Raw genomic sequence first — 18,812 nt, forward strand, 5'->3', positions numbered from 1 at the left:
AGTCTTACTAATCCAGTTTACTGGGGTTCTAACAAACTAACACAAAGTCTCATTGCTGGCTGCCACCATTCTCTCTTCTCAAAAGCTCCAAGCATACTACTGGTACCATGATGAATCTCATAAAGATGTATACACTCTTTACCTCTGGAGAATCTATGCTTTGGTCAGTGTATACTTAGAAATTGCTGTAATAGCCTTGTCTCAGAACCTTAAAATCAGATTGGGTCTCTCAGGCTCCTGAGGCAGAATTTAACACCTCTATTAACATGCTAAACTATGAGTGCTACTTCTGTGGCTGCCTTCCCTTAGATAAGTCTATGGCCTTCTAGATCTTGTTTACCTGTAACCCTGGAGCCTACCAGAAAGGACAAACTTAATCAGTGTATGCTGAGTCAGAAACATGAATGAAAACTTTCTCAAAACTCGCTAATTAGCAGCTCACTAATGCACAATTTGAGACAGTGCTTCCTATGGAAACATTCTGTTAGGTTGGTAAATTTCTACAGGTGTGGTGTCTTAATTTAATGACAAGTTAATGATCCTGCAATTCCAATCATGGTCACAGCACCCAAACATCTTCCTTTGACCCTCTTCTAGTCACAGCTACCGTCTAGCCCATGTTTCAATACTTGCTTCCAACAGAAACTTCAGATTCCATGAAATTTCTCTCAGCTCTCCATTCCCACCTACATTATACATCCCTTCACCTTCCTAGTCTTTCCTGTTACCCATATCCAACTGTGAGTCACTTTATCACAGTCTATGCTTTACCTCAGCTGAAATGGCTTAGTGTGAGATTACCTGTAAGGAGAAAGCATGCTCGCTCCTACCTGGCATGAGCCCCAGGGAAGATAGCCAGGAAGAGTTTAAGACTGCAGTCCTCTGAAGCTTCAGGCCTAGCTCTGGCTCCCTGTGGCTAACCTTCAGGAACCTTTAGTTTCCTTTGCCTGTGAGTATGAATTCCTTAAGAAAAAAGAACCCACACTATGCTTCTTGAGGATGGAAAGGCTCAGGACACCAGGCTTCAGGGTCATGAGCACTCAGTTTCTAAATGAAACAAGTCATAAGCACAGAACACAAAATCCTCATGTCAAGTACAAACAGTTGACATAAAGTCCTGTGTGTTTATAACACAAAAGAGGGTAAATTCAGAATCTTACCTCTTGGTTTGTTTTCTGACCTGGTTTCATGTAGAAAATAAAAACTGTGTCAAAAGGACGACATGGCAAGAGATCCAGATACCCAATGTCATCAAAAAACCCAGGGATGGTAGAATCGAGAGCAACAAGGTGAGGAGGTAGACGACTATTTGCGGGTTCCTGTCCAATGAGAGAGGAGCAATTGTTACCACAGCATTACTCCAATCATGATGCAGCATTTACAGTTTGGTGGTGTCATCCATTCTAGTACAGTGTCTCAGTACAGCTTGGCAGCCAGGGTAGCCTCCACCTCACTATGTAGTCTTGGCTGCCCTTGAACTTGTACTCTTTCTAGTTCAGCCTGTCAAGTACTAGGATTACAGACGTTTGTCACCACAACCACTTTTTCTTATTTTAGTAAAAATTAAATGAAAAATTATAATGTAGCAGAAACAAATACAACCATGATCCTAAAGAAACTGCTTAATGTGTTTATGCTTCGTTATTTTTATCTGCTTCAGACAACTGAGGTTACAGTGTATATATAATTTGGGAGCTTATTTTCTCTAGAATATAATGCTTTATAAAATGTAAAAAAAATTGAGATTTAATTTTATTTTACATGTGTCATTTTGCCTGCATGTACGTATGTGCACTACATGTGTGCCTGTTGCCCATGGAGGCCAGAAGAGGACATAGAATACTCTGGGACTGGAGTTACGGATGGTTGTTAGTAGCCATGTGGGTGTTGGGCATTCGCATCTATGTCATCTAGAACAGCCTGTGCTCTTAAAAGCTGAGTCATCTCTCCAGCCCATGTAGAACTTTTTTTTTTAAATATTTATTTATTTAGTATACAATATTCTGTCTGTGTGCATGTCTGCAGGCCAGAAGAGGGCACCAGACCTCTTTACAGATGGTTGTGAGCCACCATGTGGTTGCCAGGAATTGAACTCAGGACCTTTGAAAGAGCAGGCAATGCTCTTAACCACTGAGCCATCTCTCCAGCCCCCCATGTAGAACTTTTTAAAATGTATTTTAAAAACTCATCCACTGCTCATACAGATGCAATAGTACAGTTACTTTGGAAGATAAGTGACAGTTTCTTGCCAACTTACTGTCTTAAATACAATGTAGCAATTGCATAGTTTGCTATTTTTCCCCAATGAGAGGAAAAATATAACCACAGAAAATGATGGACATAAATTTTATAGCTGTTTCATTCATAACTGCCAACATGTACAAGCAGCCAAGATGTTTTTCAATAGGTGAATAGATAAACTGCTTATTAGTAAAAATGAATGACATAAAATCCTAAAAAGACATGGAAGAATTTTAAATGCATTGTTGCTAAGTGGAAAAATAACAGTGTGAGACTACATTGTACATGATTCCAACCATATGCCATTCTGGAACAGGCAAAACACAGAAAATATCACAGAGACCAGTGTGTACAGGGATCTGTGGTGGCAGTGGGAGACCAGTGTGTACAGGGATCTGTGGTGGCAGTGGGGACTCTGCACATGGGAGCATCCATTTGCCCATACATGCATATACACACAAAACCCATAATATTTTTGAAGTACTGCAAAGAGGAGCACAGGTTATAACAATTTGTCAAAACCTATTGACCTATACAATACTGAACTCTAATGTAAATTAGAGACTTCAGTTTGTAACCCATGACTACATGCTCATCTACTTAGCAAACACATCAATGCAAGTGTTAACATAGCAAACTCTGGGAGCAGGTGTAAAGGAGACTTCTACACTTATTGCTTGGCTGTTCTAGAAGCCTAAAAGTTCTTGAAAAATACAAAATCCATTAGCTTTTAAAATTCATTTTTGTTTCATTTTTTCTTCTAATCTCTTATCATCTTTGATCTTGCCGAGCAAAATTTTAACAAAAGAAGGTTTTGACCATAGTGATTTTGTTATTTTTAGGAAAGTCACTCCCAGGGGTGATAAGAACTACTTTTTTTTCACACAGCAGGGATTCTGAGCTTGATCAGTTAATTTGATACTTAAAATTCCCACTAAGGGTTGGGAAACACACTGACCATAGACATTATCTTCCTGATATAAACAGAAGAGAAGTCATATTAGAAGATCACAAACAGTTCCAGACTAATTCAAGGCAGATTTGGTTTCAATTTTTAGAGATGAGGTTTTGTGTATCCTTGCCTGATCTGGAACTCTTTTTTTTTTTCATTCAAGACAGGGTTTCTCTGTAGCTTTGGAGCCTGTCCTGGAACTAGCTCTTGTAGACCAGGTTGGCCTCGAACTCACAGAGATCCACCTGCCTCTTCTGGAACTCTTTTATGTAGATCAGGCTGGCCTCAATCTCAGAGATCTACCGACCTCTGCTTCCCAAATGCTAGGATTAAAGAATATGCTCAGATTTTTGCAACTCAATGATTTTTCTTGAAATATAGTCAGACCTCCCAGTTTTCCTCTTTTACCCTGAAGTTGTGGATGAGGAACCGTGGGTGTTGGCATGCTGTAGACGCCATGTGAGCAGTCTTCACATATTTTTGTTTTTCTGTTTTGTTTCTTGTAGCTCCTCTACAAAATTTTGTTTGTGTGTGTGTGTGTTTTAAGGTAAATGTATTTCAAGTTAGTGTTTCAGCTGCACGTGGAGTATTTTCACATTCCTTGGGTTGTGTGTATGTTTAATTGTTTATTTTTGAAACAGGATCTCACTATGTAGCCTTAGTTAGCCTGGAACTCAACTATGTAGACCAAGTTGGCCACAAACTCAAAGACATCTACCTGCCTCTGTCTCCAGAGTGCTGGGATTAAAAGTGTACAATGCCACACCTAATTTCACACTGCAATTAATTTTTTTTTTATTTTGTAAAGTATATGCATACATCTTTGTCAAGGTCAGAGGAGAACTTCCGGGAGTCAGCTCTCTACCACCCCTGTGGGATCCAGGATCAAACTCTGTAAAGGTCTTTTCACTGCACTAAGACATCAACAGTTTCATCACGGTGTACTTTGAGGTAGATTTTACAAACAGCCATTAACTTCTCAATGCAATTATTTTAAATATCTTATTGTTGGTTACCTAGTTAAGAAGTCATATTTCCTTCAAACAATTTCCTTTACAATGAAATATCTTATGTAGTTTATTTCCATTTTTACTTCATTTTCTCATTTTAGTGTAAGATGTGGCCACAGGGGGAAATTTTCCTCAACATTTTTTTTATTAACAATTAAGGGCAAAAGTTAAACTCACTGTCTAAAAATTTGTTATATATTGCCATATGGTCAAGGTACAAATTACCTGATTTTTACAAAAGGTGCTTCTAACCTGTTAGAGGGACTGACACTTTAAAGACCTTTAAGGTATGAACCCATACTATGCATAAATTTGGGGATATTTTTAAGATCAGATCAATATTGTTCTACAAAATCTTGATTTACTTTATTGTTTGATGGAGTCACTAACATTTCTCAATAATCAATTCTCCTTACATTCTTTGACAAAAAAGAGAATACTTAACATACTGACTCAGAATTCAGCTAGTATTCTCTATTCAATACTTTTATTACATATATTCATAAAATTGGCTAGAAGTTGCTTTTTAAAGTACATAATATCTTATTAAATTATTAGAGAGATGCTAAAGCTCATAAAAATAAACTTGTAACTTGCTAACTTTTTCTAAACTCTGGTAAAAAATTTTTAAATGAACATTATTTTCTTGATCTTAGCCAAAAGACTGAAAACATTATTTTCTTAAAACCTTAAATATTGGGGCTGGAGAGATGGCTCAGTGGTTAAGAGCACTGCCTGCTCTTCCAAAGGTCCTGAGTTCAATTCCCGGCAACCACATGGTGGCTCACAATCATCTGTAATGAGGTCTGGTGCCCTCTCTGGCCTGCAGACATACACACAGACAGAATATTGTATACATAACAAATAAATAAATATATTTTAAAAAAACTTAAATATTAAGTATGGTCTAGAACAACTAGTTTCAGGACAGGCTCCAAAGCTACAGAGAAACCCTGTCTCAAAAAAAACCAAAAAGAATAAAAAAATTCTAAAATATTACCATGAATAGAAAAACTACACTCTTAGAAACAAGGCTATTAAAGGATTTAATAATTTTCATCCCAAATATTTGATTTACTGCTTCTACTATGGTAATTTACTCCACTAGGAATATCACTAATCATTTGTAGGCAGGATTTTTGTTTTGTGCCTTCCTTATTTACTTCTGTATCTACTATTTTCCACTATTTATTTGGCAAGAGTGTCTCACTATGAACTGGTTTGAAACACACTTTGTAGACCAGGCTAGACTCTAATTAAGAGATCTAGCTACCTGCTTCTGCCTCTCAAGCACTAGGATTAAAGCTGTGTGCCATCATTCCTGGTTCTTTCCTTTTCAATTTTAAAAGGTTTTGTGTTAACATTACATATCTCAAATTATTTTCTACAGTATAAAATATATTCTCTCTACATACTGAAATTCCAATAGAATAGTAATGTCTTTCTGCTTTCCTACAAAAACAAACAAACAAATAAATGACCGATCTATGGCCAGGTCAGTTGCATAATTGTTCAGGCAAGTTATCTACCTAACTACCTATTTAGCTATCTACAATACGAGGGTATATTGCCTCAGGCCTTTTTTTTTCTTTTAAAGCAGGCTCTCACTATGCGGCCCAGGCTGGTCTTGAACTTTGTCTCCATATTATAAGCACGAGCCACAATGATTAGCTAGTCTTACCAACTATACGACATAAGAATATGGCTTGTGTTACAATAGTACAGAATTGGGGCTGAGGATGTAACTTACTGGCAGGGTGCTTGCCTAGCATGTGCATGGCCCTGTATTCACTCAGAACTATAAACCAAGACCAAACATATAAATTAATAGAATAAAATTTTAGAGTACTACAGAATTAACTTCATTCTTTTACAGAGTGACATGAAAAAGCCAGTTCAGATCTGAACTCATCACTGGAGTAACCCCTTCACAGGTGCACTTTCCTGGCGTCCACACTGAACACAGCTGCAGCACAGGACTCTGCTGATTCGCATGCAGAGTATACAAGCTGGGGTTTTGTTCACTTGTTTTAAACCTTTCTTCATTTTGATAAAAATCATCAGCTGGTGATTACTTTATGAATATATTTATTCATAGAAGTTCCTAAAAATTACCTTCAATGCTTCTAAGGACAAAAATCCAAAATGAGAAAGGAAAAGACGGGCTGTTTGGAATTCCTGAGCAGGAGGAGGAGGCTTACAATCCGTAACAGGGTCAGGAAAGCTTCTCTTCTGCAATTCTCCCTCGCTCTGCTGTTCCAGGTGTATTTCATAAGCGATCTGCTGGGCCATACCACTCCTTAATTTTTCATGCCTCTCTTCTAACTGAAATAAGTCAGATATTTTTAAAACATTTTCTTAAAATGAAGTAAGCTTCTTTTAATTTTAAAACAAAAATAAAGCAACAAAGAAAATGATAAGTTTTGTTGATCAATATTGTTTCAATTAGATACAAAGCACAGGATTAAACAAACATGGTTCAAAGTTAGACTTATATCCAAAAATTCTTCCCTAGGGCCTAACCAATTGTTTCGTCCTCTCCTGGCTATAAAGAACACTATTATCTCTGCTCTTGGAGGGGCAGAGCTGTTTTCTCACTGGACCCCCCCAGATGATTATCTTTACTCTACAGTATCTATCCTTGTGTTTTAAAATACTTACCTATATGGATTCCTTACCTTTTGATCAATCCTACTTTAAAGTTTTACCTCCTCATGTGTGAAAATACTTCCAAACAAACTGGCTTAATTATACAACCACCTCAATCTTAATTACTTAAACCATGCTCCCGAGCCCCCGATGTGAGACACTTTCAAGGATTTTCTCTCCAATCCCAACCCCACTTCCTGTACTATCCAAATATCTGCCTTTGCTACCAGAGTTTGGTCATGTTATCATACTACTGAAATCTACTGCAAACATCCCAGGCAGCCAAGGATCCTGTCTCTAAAAGATGTTTAGTTCTTACCAACTGGTCCAAATCTACACATCCATCTTCTGTCATGTCAAATCTCTGAATTTCTGCAAAAATGCAAGTCATCTTCTGCCTCTCCTCCCTAACACTAAATGTTATACCTGACCACATATACCATCTAAAAATGTTTCCATTTATCCTTTTAGGAAAAGCTAACAGTAACTTGTCTTACTTCTTCAGTGACAATTTCATGTAAATCTGGAATGCTCAAATCTGCTTTTACAAAAGGAATCTTGTCCACCTCTTCAGGAAATGGTCGATGTTTCACAGAATATTTAAATCCAACATCATTTTTAGGAACTGGCCGAGGTTCTGGCACAAAAAGCTGTCAAAATAACACAAATGACATTATAGGTATTACACATCATCCAGCAACTACCTCCATGATGTGTCTTCAGCCATGTCCCTGGTCTACTTTAATGCTTCTATTTTCCTAGGCATGCACATCACCAACACTCAGCAAGAATCTGCACATGCTGTACATGTGGTGCAAATAGGAAAGCTATATACTTTTATATACTTTTTTATATACAGTGTGCTCAAAACTGTATAGTGTGCTCAGTTTCATTATTCTAAATATGTTTGTCAACTTATAGATTTCATGACTAATAAATAGCTTTGGACCTCTACTGCTCAGTCATCCACATTCAATTCTAAGTTAATGATTAAGGGAGTTTAGAGTTTTAAGACTCAAATTTCCAGCCAAGTGTGGTGGTACAAACCTTTAATCCCAGCACTTGGGAGGCAAAGGCAGGCAGTTCTCTGTGAGTTCCAGGCCAGCCTGCTCTACAGAGCAAGTTCCAGGACAGCAAGGGCTACACAGGGAAACCCTGTCAGAAAGAAAGCAAGAGAGAAAGAAAGAAAAGAAAGAAAAAGAAAGAGAAAAAAAGAACTCAAACTTGAAAATGTGCACTGCCCTAGGTTGTATCCTCAATGCAAAACAAAATGAAGACAAAAACAAAAAACAAAAAAAAACAAAGATCCAGACTTCCTTTTTTTCCTAAGAGCTCTCCAGTCACTTCACAAAATAAAATGTAAGTTCAGCTCCCCAGGCATCTCTAGAAAGTGTTCAATCAGAACCTTAGCTAAATTTACTATTACTAGAGCATGGGCCCTCGCTTGTACACGGCATACTTGGACCTTCAGTGAATTCGGTGCCTTTCCTATTCTGCTCCCTCTGAGTCTTACAGAGTCACTGATGGAATACAATTGGCTCAGTTCATTAACAGACTCAGGGGTTAAATTTGGAGAGATCCAAATGCTGGGGAAAAGAAAACTCTTAGAAAGTAATAATTTAAAAAGCAGTAAACTTTATACAGAAAGAAAAGTGAACGAAATTCAGTAAATCATGAACTATCAAACTATGGCTAGCTCTTGCTGAAAAGTAACTACAAGGGATTTAACATTTCTTTATCTGAACTTTCCAACAAGTAGAAAATAGCCATTTAATTTTAAATACTAAAAAATATTGCAGTAAACTGTATAGCATATTAGCAATTATACAGAATGAATCACACAAAACAATGTGAAACTAAGTCCTACATGCCAGACCTCTCAAAGGCCTATGCAAACGTCTCCCATATGCAGTATGTGTCTGACTTTTAAAGCTGCATAGAAGTGAGTTCGAGGCCAGTCTGGTCTACAAGAGCTAGTTCCAGGACAGGAACCAAAAGCTACGGAGAAACCCTGTCTCGAAAAATCCAAAAAAAAAGTAAATAAATAAATAAAAAATGAAGCTACATAGAAGTATGCCTGGGACCACTGATGGAGGAAGGTAATTGGCTAATAAAGGCACTGCCCTGGCCCATTTTATTGGTTAGAGGATAGGTGGGAGGAGTAAACAGAACAAAATGCTGGGAGGAAGAGGAAGTGAGCTCAGAGACTCCACAGCTCTGCTCTCCTCCTGGGAGAAGACGCCTGAGAGAGACGCCATGCTCCCAGCTCCTGGGCAGACACACGCCATGAAGCAAGCCGCCAGGTTAGACATGCTGAACCTTTCCCGGTAAGACCGGTGCTCACCAATTATTAGAGATGGGTTGATCGGGATAACAGAATTAGCCAGTAAGGGCTAGGGCTAAAGGGCCAAGCAGTGTTTAAAAGAATACAGTGTCCGTGTAATTATTTCGGGGCATAAGCTAGCCGAGCAGGCGGCTGGGGTGCTGGGGACGAAGCCCCGCCGCCCTTATTACTACAGATGGCGCCCCACGTGATGGACTAAATCCACTTAAAAAACCTGAGAAGACTTAAAAATAAGGGAGAGAGAGTTTAACACAGATTTTTGCTGTTTGTTGGTGGCGTGCTGTAGAGAGATTTCCTGATTCGGCAACAGTAGCAAAAAAAAAAAAAACAAAAAACAAAAAAAAAACGCTGTGTCATTTTAAAGTGCGACTTCCTGGGGCTGTGCTGCCATTGTGATCTCTGTCTGGCTCCTGCGGGAAACAGAGCTTTTGAATAGAGCATTTGGAGTAAAGTGCTATGATTTGTTTGATGGCAACTAGACTCGGGTTGTGTTCTCGGGTCTACTCTGCTTGCCAGAGGCAAGCAAGCGCCTCATCTAAGAGAGGCTTCCTGACTCAGCTTTAGCTGCAAAGCCTGCAGCTCATTAAGAGGTCCTGCCACGAAACACTTAAACGGTGTTGACGAAAAGCTGAACGCATGCTTTTCGGTTTTCAGCCTTAGCAGGAAAAAAGCTGCGCCGTTTAAAAATGCTGGCTTTCTGGGCCATCCTGCCAGGGCAAACTCTGACTGTTTGAGGCAGGAGGGCCGGCTACCAAGAGAGGACATGAGTGTTGTCTGTTGTAGCTCACTTGCTGGCAGGGACCTTGAAATGCCATACAGTTGTTGCAGTAAACATGGCTACAGCCTGTATATCAGCCATGAGGCTGGAAAGCTAAGGAATGGGCTGGATCCAGCAGGCAAAGCCACGCCTTTAATCCTACTGATATTGCTTGGTAAATTAAAGACTCGTTTGGTCAGAAAAAGATATACAGTAAAGAGAGATTCAAAGACAAAGAAAATTTCTAAATGGTTTGAAGTGTGTTAAAAATATATGCAGACTAAAATTTAAAGTTCTTAAAAGTAACAAAAAAAAAAAAAAGGAAGAGAGTTGTTGTGTGTGGTAGCACACGCCTTTAATCCCAGTGCCTAGAAGGCAGAGGCAAACAGATCTCTGTGAGTTCAAGGTGTAGTAGCATACACCTTTAATCCCTAATGCCTGGGAGGCAGAGACAGGCTGATCTCTGAGAGTTCAAAGACAGCCTGGTCTACAGAGTTACTTCAGGTCAAAGATACAGAGAACCTATCTCAAAAAGCAAAAAGTTAAAAGTAAAAATAAACAAAATAGAGGTTAAAACAAAGCTGTACAAAGATGGAAAATAGACAGAGAATCTTGATACTGTATGCTATTATGTTCTCTTTGAATTATTTGAATGCTGAGGAAGGAGTAACAGCTGCTAAAAGATATTTATTTATAAATACTGCTGAACTAATCCAACATAGATATTATGAATTTGGATCTAAGGATATGATACTTTGGAAAGGAGTTTCTTATTTTGTTTTCACAGAGGATGAGATGCTGTTCATTTCTTCTATTCTGATTTGGTATGATGGACCACGCCCTCCTGAAGGGTTGCAGTGAACATCTTCAGAAAATTGCTTCGCTCAACTGCCAACTGAGATGAAACTAGCACACAGGTTATACCATGAAAGACCTAATTAACGACGCCCCCATTCAGCAGGAAGCAGTTTGGAGAGAAATAACTGCGCCCATATTCCCAAATAATGTTTATAAATGTTCTTTTACATTTAAAGGGGGGATATGATATAGGTATGAATAATTTGCATTAGTATAGATTTTGCTTTATTGATAGAGATTTAAGGTCAATTTTGTTATATGTATAAGTGTTTCTGATTTTGATTAAGGTATTGTGATTGTGTAGTTCATTTAAATATGTACTGTATAATTAAGAAATATAGGTTGTTAATGGATAATCATCGATAATAGTAAAGCTTGTAGTCATGTTAGTTAATATTTTCTAGATGTGCGTAGATATATTTTAGATAGACATTCTTCATGTCTTTCAAAGATTACAGAATAGGACTTTTCATGACAATGAGACACTCTGCTCCTGACAGCACCAATCTACTTCAAGAGGAAGATGGGCATCGAAGAGGCTCGTTATGGAGTTTGATAGCCATTTGGGCAAGAAACTGCTCTTGCCTGGACTATTGCATAAACTGGACACAGAGAACCCGCAGAGAGAGGACTACTGAACTTGCCTAAGGTGAGATGATCTTTCGGAGTTCCTGATTCATGAAAGAGTCTGCAAGACATTCTGCAGGACACAACAGATAGTGACTGAACTGACTTTGAATTTTCCTGCTTTATGGAAATGTCTGCTGGATACCATGGGTCTGAAGGCTGAAGATGGATGCCCCAACGGTACAGAGGAACTTTGGGTGACTGTCCAGGCAGCGAGATGTCTCTATCATTTCTAGAGTTTTAAAAGTTGCTTTTTTCCTGTTTGCTTATGTAGTATTGTATCTTTCTGGAGTCTTTGATGGAGTTAAAAAATAGTTGGTTATAGTTATAGTTTTCCTTAGTTATGATAAAGATTATTGTAACTTTTACTTGATAACTGTTTTGTTATATGTAATTTTGCTATGTGAAAGTTAAAGCTTTTTTTTGGTTTAAACCGAAAAAGGGGAAATGATGGAGGAAGGTAATTGGCTAATAAAGGCACTGCCCTGGCCCATTTTATTGGTTAGAGGATAGGTGGGAGGAGTAAACAGAACAAAATGCTGGGAGGAAGAGGAAGTGAGCTCAGAGACTCCACAGCTCTGCTCTCCTCCTGGGAGAAGACGCCTGAGAGAGACGCCATGCTCCCAGCTCCTGGGCAGACACACGCCATGAAGCAAGCCGCCAGGTTAGACATGCTGAACCTTTCCCGGTAAGACCGGTGCTCACCAATTATTAGAGATGGGTTGATCGGGATAACAGAATTAGCCAGTAAGGGCTAGGGCTAAAGGGCCAAGCAGTGTTTAAAAGAATACAGTGTCCGTGTAATTATTTCGGGACATAAGCTAGCTGGGCAGGCGGCTGGGGTGTTGGGGATGCAGCCCCGCCGCTGCCCTTATTACTTCAGACCACTGTTTAGAATAGTAGTCCTTATTCCTAATTGAGTATCAGCATCACTGGAAAAACTTTTGAAAACTACCCTTGCTTTATAGACACCTGTAACAAGTTCAATAGACCCAGAATTCTAAGTTCCTAAGATGATTCTTTTTTTTTTTTAATATTTATTTATTATGTACACAGTGTTCAGCCTCCATGCCTGCAGACCAGAAGAGGGCACCAGATCTCATTACAGATGGTTATGAGCCACCATGTGGTTGCTGGGAATTGAACTCAGGACCTCCGGTAGAGCAGTCAGTGCTCTTAACCTCTGAGCCATCTCTCCAGCCCTCCTAAGATGATTCTTAAGTAAATTCATTGACAGAGGACCTTGCCAGGGATCAGAAACATATAACCTGTGACTTTCTGTTGGAATGTTATTTAGCCTTTAAATCACACACGGACACACACGCGCACAATCATATGCACCCATATATATGTACTCACTCACACACTGTAACTTCTGATGTACCTTCTGATTTGCTTTTGCTCCTCTGGGTAAAAGGCAAAGCTGCTGAGCCCAAGCAAGTCTTCCCGACATTCCCCGGACCAGCACAGTGACAGAGGGGAAAAAATCGTCTAGAATAAAATTGATATAAAAAAAACTTTTACTTCAGATAACAACCATATAATATACAACCTGCTATCACCTGCAGATCCCTTCAGATCAAAGCCCTAGCACAGTGCCTCCTAAATGGCAAAGCCATGGCTAAGCACCATGACTACCACCCCACTCTGGACCAACTCTAGTTTGACTCTCCTAACATCCTCACATTCCTCTACACGTATGTTTTGATGAAATGGTATCTATCATGGCAAACACTCTTAAACTTCCAGTGCTGAAGACAACTTTTATGAAAGAAAACAGGCTGGCTATCTATAGTGTTGACAGACATTTGCTCTTAGAGATCAGGGTCCTGCTACTGTAGGCAGACACTGTTTCCTCCCAGCAGAAGTTCAGGGACATGTCAAAGTTCAGGATCCATTTTATTCCCTTTCATTGTCTCAGTTATGAGAATCAAAAGTGGTTCAAACTCTCTCATTTCTTCTGTTATTAACTATTTCAATAAACAATCTTAATTGTATAAAAATTGTTAATTTTTTTAATTTTATTTTTTTTGTAGACTACCTGTGCAGTAAAGTTACTTGGAATAAGAGTAAGGCAAGCCTAAAAAACCTTGCAAGAGAACCCGGAAGCTTAAAGGGGACACTAAGATTCTGCAGGCTGTTCAGCAAATGACTTAGGGGTAGGAGGATGGTAAAATAATGAAAAGTAGGCAGCAAGGAGAGAAAGCCAGGCAAGCCTTAGCTCTGGGGTAAAGAAGGCAGAGTTGACCAATGATGAATAGTGCCATTCTATTTCATACAAATGTCACTAAACTTAACTATGCTACGATGGAAATAGTGTCCTTCTATTGCAACCAGGGCTAGGTTTCTCATCTTGTAGAATTATGACATCCTGCTTATAGTCAACAGAAGCTGTACAGGACTCAAAGACTCCGCTTACCTTTGCATGTGTCTTTAGTCACTGAGGAAGTCCTACTGTGGTGGGACAACAACAGAAAATAGTATTGTTTGGATAACCTGAATTTGAATCCTAGTTATATACTTCTCAAGTTACCCTAAGTAAATCACGCACCCTCTGTGAGCCTCATAACTGTGGGATAGTGCATGTTTTGTCAATAAACAGTCACTGAAGTTTTTTCACCAGATCACATCTACATGCTTAAGGATGAACACTATGGTGCAAGGAGGGAAGTGGGAAGGGGAAGCAAATTTTTGAACTGCCAAAGGGGATATCAGACCAGGTAGAAAGAAAATGCAACAAATCAACATAAGAAATTAATAAGGCCTTGCATTTAGATGTACTGGGAGGAATACAGAGGAAAGATCCAAGAGTCACTGGGGTAGTAGAGACATTGAGACTAATTATGTAAGGAAGTGACAGGAGGAGGAAACAAAGATGACTATCTCAAATTTCTAGCCTGTGTGGGCAGTAGTAACCAAAACAGAACAAGTATGGGTGAAGGGAAAGGGAGTAGAGGGGCAGGATCCAAGGTTCACAAGGAAAGAAAGACCGACAATGACTTTTATATATAGTAAATATAAAATATCTCTCTAACGTAAACTTTACATTAAAGTTTGAGACACTTTTTCAAGCATACATAAATAATCTTTAAACATTTCTACTTTATTGACACATTCTATTTTCTGACCTCTGTTTCTCCAGTGGTTTATCTTATACCTCCAAGTCTTTCTGATAAATAGTTACTTGGAATTCAGACTGTGCTTGCCTGGGAAAACTGAGAACACGTTGTTTGAGCAGTAGAGAAAGCTAAGAGTGCTACAACTTACTCTGCTCATTTCCAAGCGGTTGCTCCAGCATTGCCAGGATGACACTGTTATCCAAGACAAAGTACCGGAAGCTATGCTTGTTTATGGTTGGCAGCCTGGAGTATTTGATGAGAGTGGTCTCATTCACCAGACTACAAGGAGAGGCAGGACCACTGGGTGAAGGAAACGCGCCAAGCAACTGCATGATACTACGGAGAATGGAATAAAGAACAATTAATTCCTAAAGAAAATTCTAACTTGACCTTTTCAATCTATATATCCTTCTGCTCCTCTGAATTAACTGGACACAGTTATGCTTCCTCTTCACAGGTCAGATTTACTCTTTGCAGCAAAAAATACCCTGACATGCTGGGTAGAATCTGTACCCCAAGAATGAAAGGTCTTCTCCCAGATGTTGTGGGTGTTGACGTCCACACCCAGACGCAGAGTAACAATAGCCACAGCTTTCAACTGACCTACGAATTGCCCTCAGCCATGGACGCCTCACTGGGGGCCACTGCTTCTTTCAGGACTAGACCACATTCAACTACTAGTTAGTGCAAGGTTCCTAGGTACCAGTCCCCCTCCCCCAGCTGGAAAGAACACTCAAGGTCAAGTCAGCTTGAGCATTTTGTTGCAACTGCCTCTACTGTCCAGCACTTTTGTTCTTCTGCCTGCCCAGTCCTGCTTTATCCCATATTGCAAGCAAATTTCTCTCTTTTACCCAGGGAATATGATGGACTACAGTTCCAAATCAGGAAACTCCTAAATATACATTTAAAATTCTGCTTGTGTGCTCCAGGTTTCTGGATTATGACAGCCAAGTATCTTAGGCTAAGAAAAGGATAAAAAGATCAGCCAGATCCCATCACTTTTCAGAAAAGGAAATGTAAAACTCCAAAGAGCTAAGTGATTATTAAGAGGCCAAAAATCCCAGGACCTGCTGACTACTTCCTGCATATCCTGGAATACATATATCCTCATTTCAAGTAAGGAGTCTGAGGCACTAAGAGTTAAATCTCAAACTGTCATAAATAAATCTATGACACAAAATGCTTTATCAAGCAGAGTTCCACTGATCAAGACTTACCATTCAGAAACGTTTGTATGTATACACTTAATGTACACATAGAGAGAGGGGGAATAAAAATTTTTGCATACAAGCAATGAAATAAGTACCATCATTATTTCCATTTTTATTACCATTTATTATTCATTTATAATACACTGACGCTCAAAGGAAAAGCATTCTGTATTTAAACAGATTTTTACCATGTAGTATCAATGTGGCCTTTCATATGCATCCCATACAGAAAACTACTCAACACCTTTGTGTATGTGTACACATATGAATGTGTGTTGCATGTGTGTTATATGCATACATGGGAGTTGTATATGTGGAGGAAATGAAGAGTCCTGTTCTATCATTTCCTACCTTAATCCCTTAAGACTGTGTCTCTTAATAACTATGGAACTAGGCTGGCAGCCAATAAGTCCCAGTGATCTTCCTGTCGCCGACTTCCCTTTCAGCACTGATATCACAGGAATGCACACAGCCCTGTCTAGTTTTTCACATGGGTACTGGAGATCTGAACCCAGGAACTCAGGCTTGTTCAGCAAACGCTCTTACTCACTGAGCCATCTCCACAATCCTTAACACCATTTATCAATCAATCTTCAGCTTGGACACCTTGGCCTCAGCTAAGATCTCTGATGATGGAAGGCACTGTTTTCTAGCAGATGTCTTCCTTGCAATTTTCACTCCTCCTAGGATGACTGCTACAATTCAAGGAATGAGGGAACTCAGTAAGTTTAGGACTCTAATGACTGTGGAAAACAGGAGTCATCCAGGAGACTAGTACTAAGAAAATACAGCTTTGGCTTTCTCCAGCAGAACAGAGACAGATGTCACAAAGCCCACAGACCAGGTGAGCTTGTCATGTTCCATGGAAGATCTATGATGTATCAAACAGGCCTTTGGAAGAGGTTATGCAGCTTAGATGAAATCATTACCAGCCTCATCACATTCTTCTTTTCCTGGTAGTGACTAGACTGGAATGTTGAGTAAACATTTTTGAAATTATGACAAGTACTTGACTGTGTCATAATAAACCTGTAGATAAAGTTTAAACATCGTTGTGAACCTCCAGAGAGTCTCTGCTGATATGTTCTGAGGTTCAACCTCTGCTTTCTATAAGCAGTGTTCAGACAACAACACACAAAACAAACTCATAATATTTGTTCATGCCTGTATGCTAATACCTAGAAAGCTGAGGCAGGAGGATTGACATGAATTTGAGGCCAGCCTGGGCTTTAAAAAGTTGAGAATCTGCCTCAAAAACAAACAAGAACCAGGAAGATGGCTCAGTGGGCAGAGACTATTATTATCAATTCCAACAAGCAGAGTTGGAGTCCCTGGAACTCACATGAAATGGATTTGAAAAGATTCTCAAAAGTTGTCTCTGACATCCATATGCCCATGCATACATATGAATACATGCTTTGTTTTTAAAAAGAGCAGAGTGTGGTAGTGCACACATTTAATCCCAGCACTTGGGAGGCAGAGGCAAAAGGATCTCTGAGAATTCAAGGGCAGCCTGGTCTACACAGTGAGTTCTAGGACAGCCAGAAAGAACTGCATAGTGAGACCCTGTCGTGGAGGAGGGGAAAAGCAAAATAATTAAAGAAAACAAAAACCTATAAAAGACTAGAACTTAATCTGCAGATATCATATATCAGAATAAGAGTTAGGTTTTAAAAAGACTAGAGATAATGTGGAATATTTACAAAAAGAAATTTCAACACTGTGCAAATAAGCACAGGATGAGAACAACAGATGAAAAGGAAACATGAAAAGGCAAGAGTCCAGTTAACTCAATGTGACTCTCCAGTGAGCAAAGTCTTCTTGCTGTCTCCCAATAAAGGTTGATGAAACACACTGTTCTATAGAGTCTGAAGACATTTGGATCCCATATAGTACACTGTACTCAGTGATCCTCCTGTGAGAGATACATGGTCAAAGCTATACAGCTGGGTAACAGGATGATAAAGGTACTCAAATGCATGTAATACCAAAACCATGTGAAGGCAGTAGCAGAAAGGAACCAGAGCAACATAAACACTGTCTTTGTATACTGCTCCTGCCTGGAGAAAGAATTACTACCAAAAGTCTGAATAAGAACCAATGAGAACAAGTTAACATAAGAGATTTTAGTTTGATATAGAACATCAAGCTTTTAATAATTAAAATAAATCTTAGGGGCTAGACTCTAAACCCAAATTAAATGCTAAGCATTTAGTAAATATGCCTTAAGCAAAAGAACCACTGAAATGACTTCTAAGAGCACAAATTCTGAATTTATACTTTTAATATGCCAACGTTATGTTATCAAAGACAGATGGGCATGTACCAAAAAAACTTGGTATGACTGTAACAGTATGGAACTCCACCTTATGTGAGACAGGCAGACAATGAGTGTGGAGGTAATGAAAACCACTGTCCTTCAAAAATCAGAATAATAAAAAGGTTTGTACAAGTAGCTAGTAGTGAGCATTGAACAGTAGGTAATGTTTGAAATACAGGAGAGATGCATAAGCAGGTATAAACATGCCCAGTTCACCACTTTAAGTAGTCCAACTATGGCAAGGGAGTGTTAGGGAGCAGTGGTGGGAGAAATCAAGCCACCTCCCTGACCCTCCACTAGAATTCAGACATGTTAGGAAACCAGAGATCTACTTGAGGTTTTTAACCACTCAAGCAGTAGGATGAAATAGTGTTGAAGAAGAGTTTAGCCACAGAGTACAAGACAAACAGGAAGAGTTAGACTGGAAACAGAAATCATGCAAGAAGTGAAGTGACCTAGTACAGAATACTATCTCAGGCTTCTGGGGACGGTGAGAGACCTTACAAAGAAAGTCTGCTCAACTTAGTTGCTGGACTCATGAGGAATGACAGAGACATAAATCCGGGGTTGGGGGACTGAAAACAATGGTGGCAGCTGGGCATAGTGGCAAATGCACTTGGGAGGCAGAGGCAGAAGGATCTCTGTGAGTTTGAGGCCAGCCTGGTCTACAGAGTGAGTTCCAGGACAGCCAAATATAGTGAAACCCTGCCTCAAAAAAAGTCAA

General features: G+C 39.3%; 1 protein-coding gene across 13 annotated transcripts in view; it reads right to left on the bottom strand.

Moving 5' to 3' along the window:
- The window catches only part of Ralgapb (Ral GTPase activating protein non-catalytic subunit beta), a 92,587-nt gene that overhangs the window by 21,815 nt on the left and 51,960 nt on the right, over nt 1–18,812 (bottom strand). For 7 of the 13 annotated variants that reach the window (XM_041670037.1, XM_041670034.1, XM_041670031.1 and 4 more), the window contains 5 exons: nt 14,706–14,893; nt 12,802–12,929; nt 7,350–7,502; nt 6,319–6,528; nt 1,161–1,319 (listed from right to left, as the gene is read on the bottom strand). In XM_041670037.1, coding sequence (XP_041525971.1) covers nt 1,161–1,319; nt 6,319–6,528; nt 7,350–7,502; nt 12,802–12,929; nt 14,706–14,893 — 838 coding nt within the window. The remainder of the gene's footprint in view (nt 1–1,160; nt 1,320–6,318; nt 6,529–7,349; nt 7,503–12,801; nt 12,930–14,705; nt 14,894–18,812) is intronic. The other 6 variants (XM_041670041.1, XM_041670040.1, XM_041670038.1 and 3 more) reach the window with 1 other exon arrangement.

This window comes from Microtus oregoni, unplaced genomic scaffold, assembly GCF_018167655.1.
Source record: "Microtus oregoni isolate MIOR12 unplaced genomic scaffold, Mior012 000020F_ref0000438, whole genome shotgun sequence".
Classification (NCBI taxonomy): Eukaryota; Metazoa; Chordata; class Mammalia; order Rodentia; family Cricetidae; genus Microtus; species Microtus oregoni.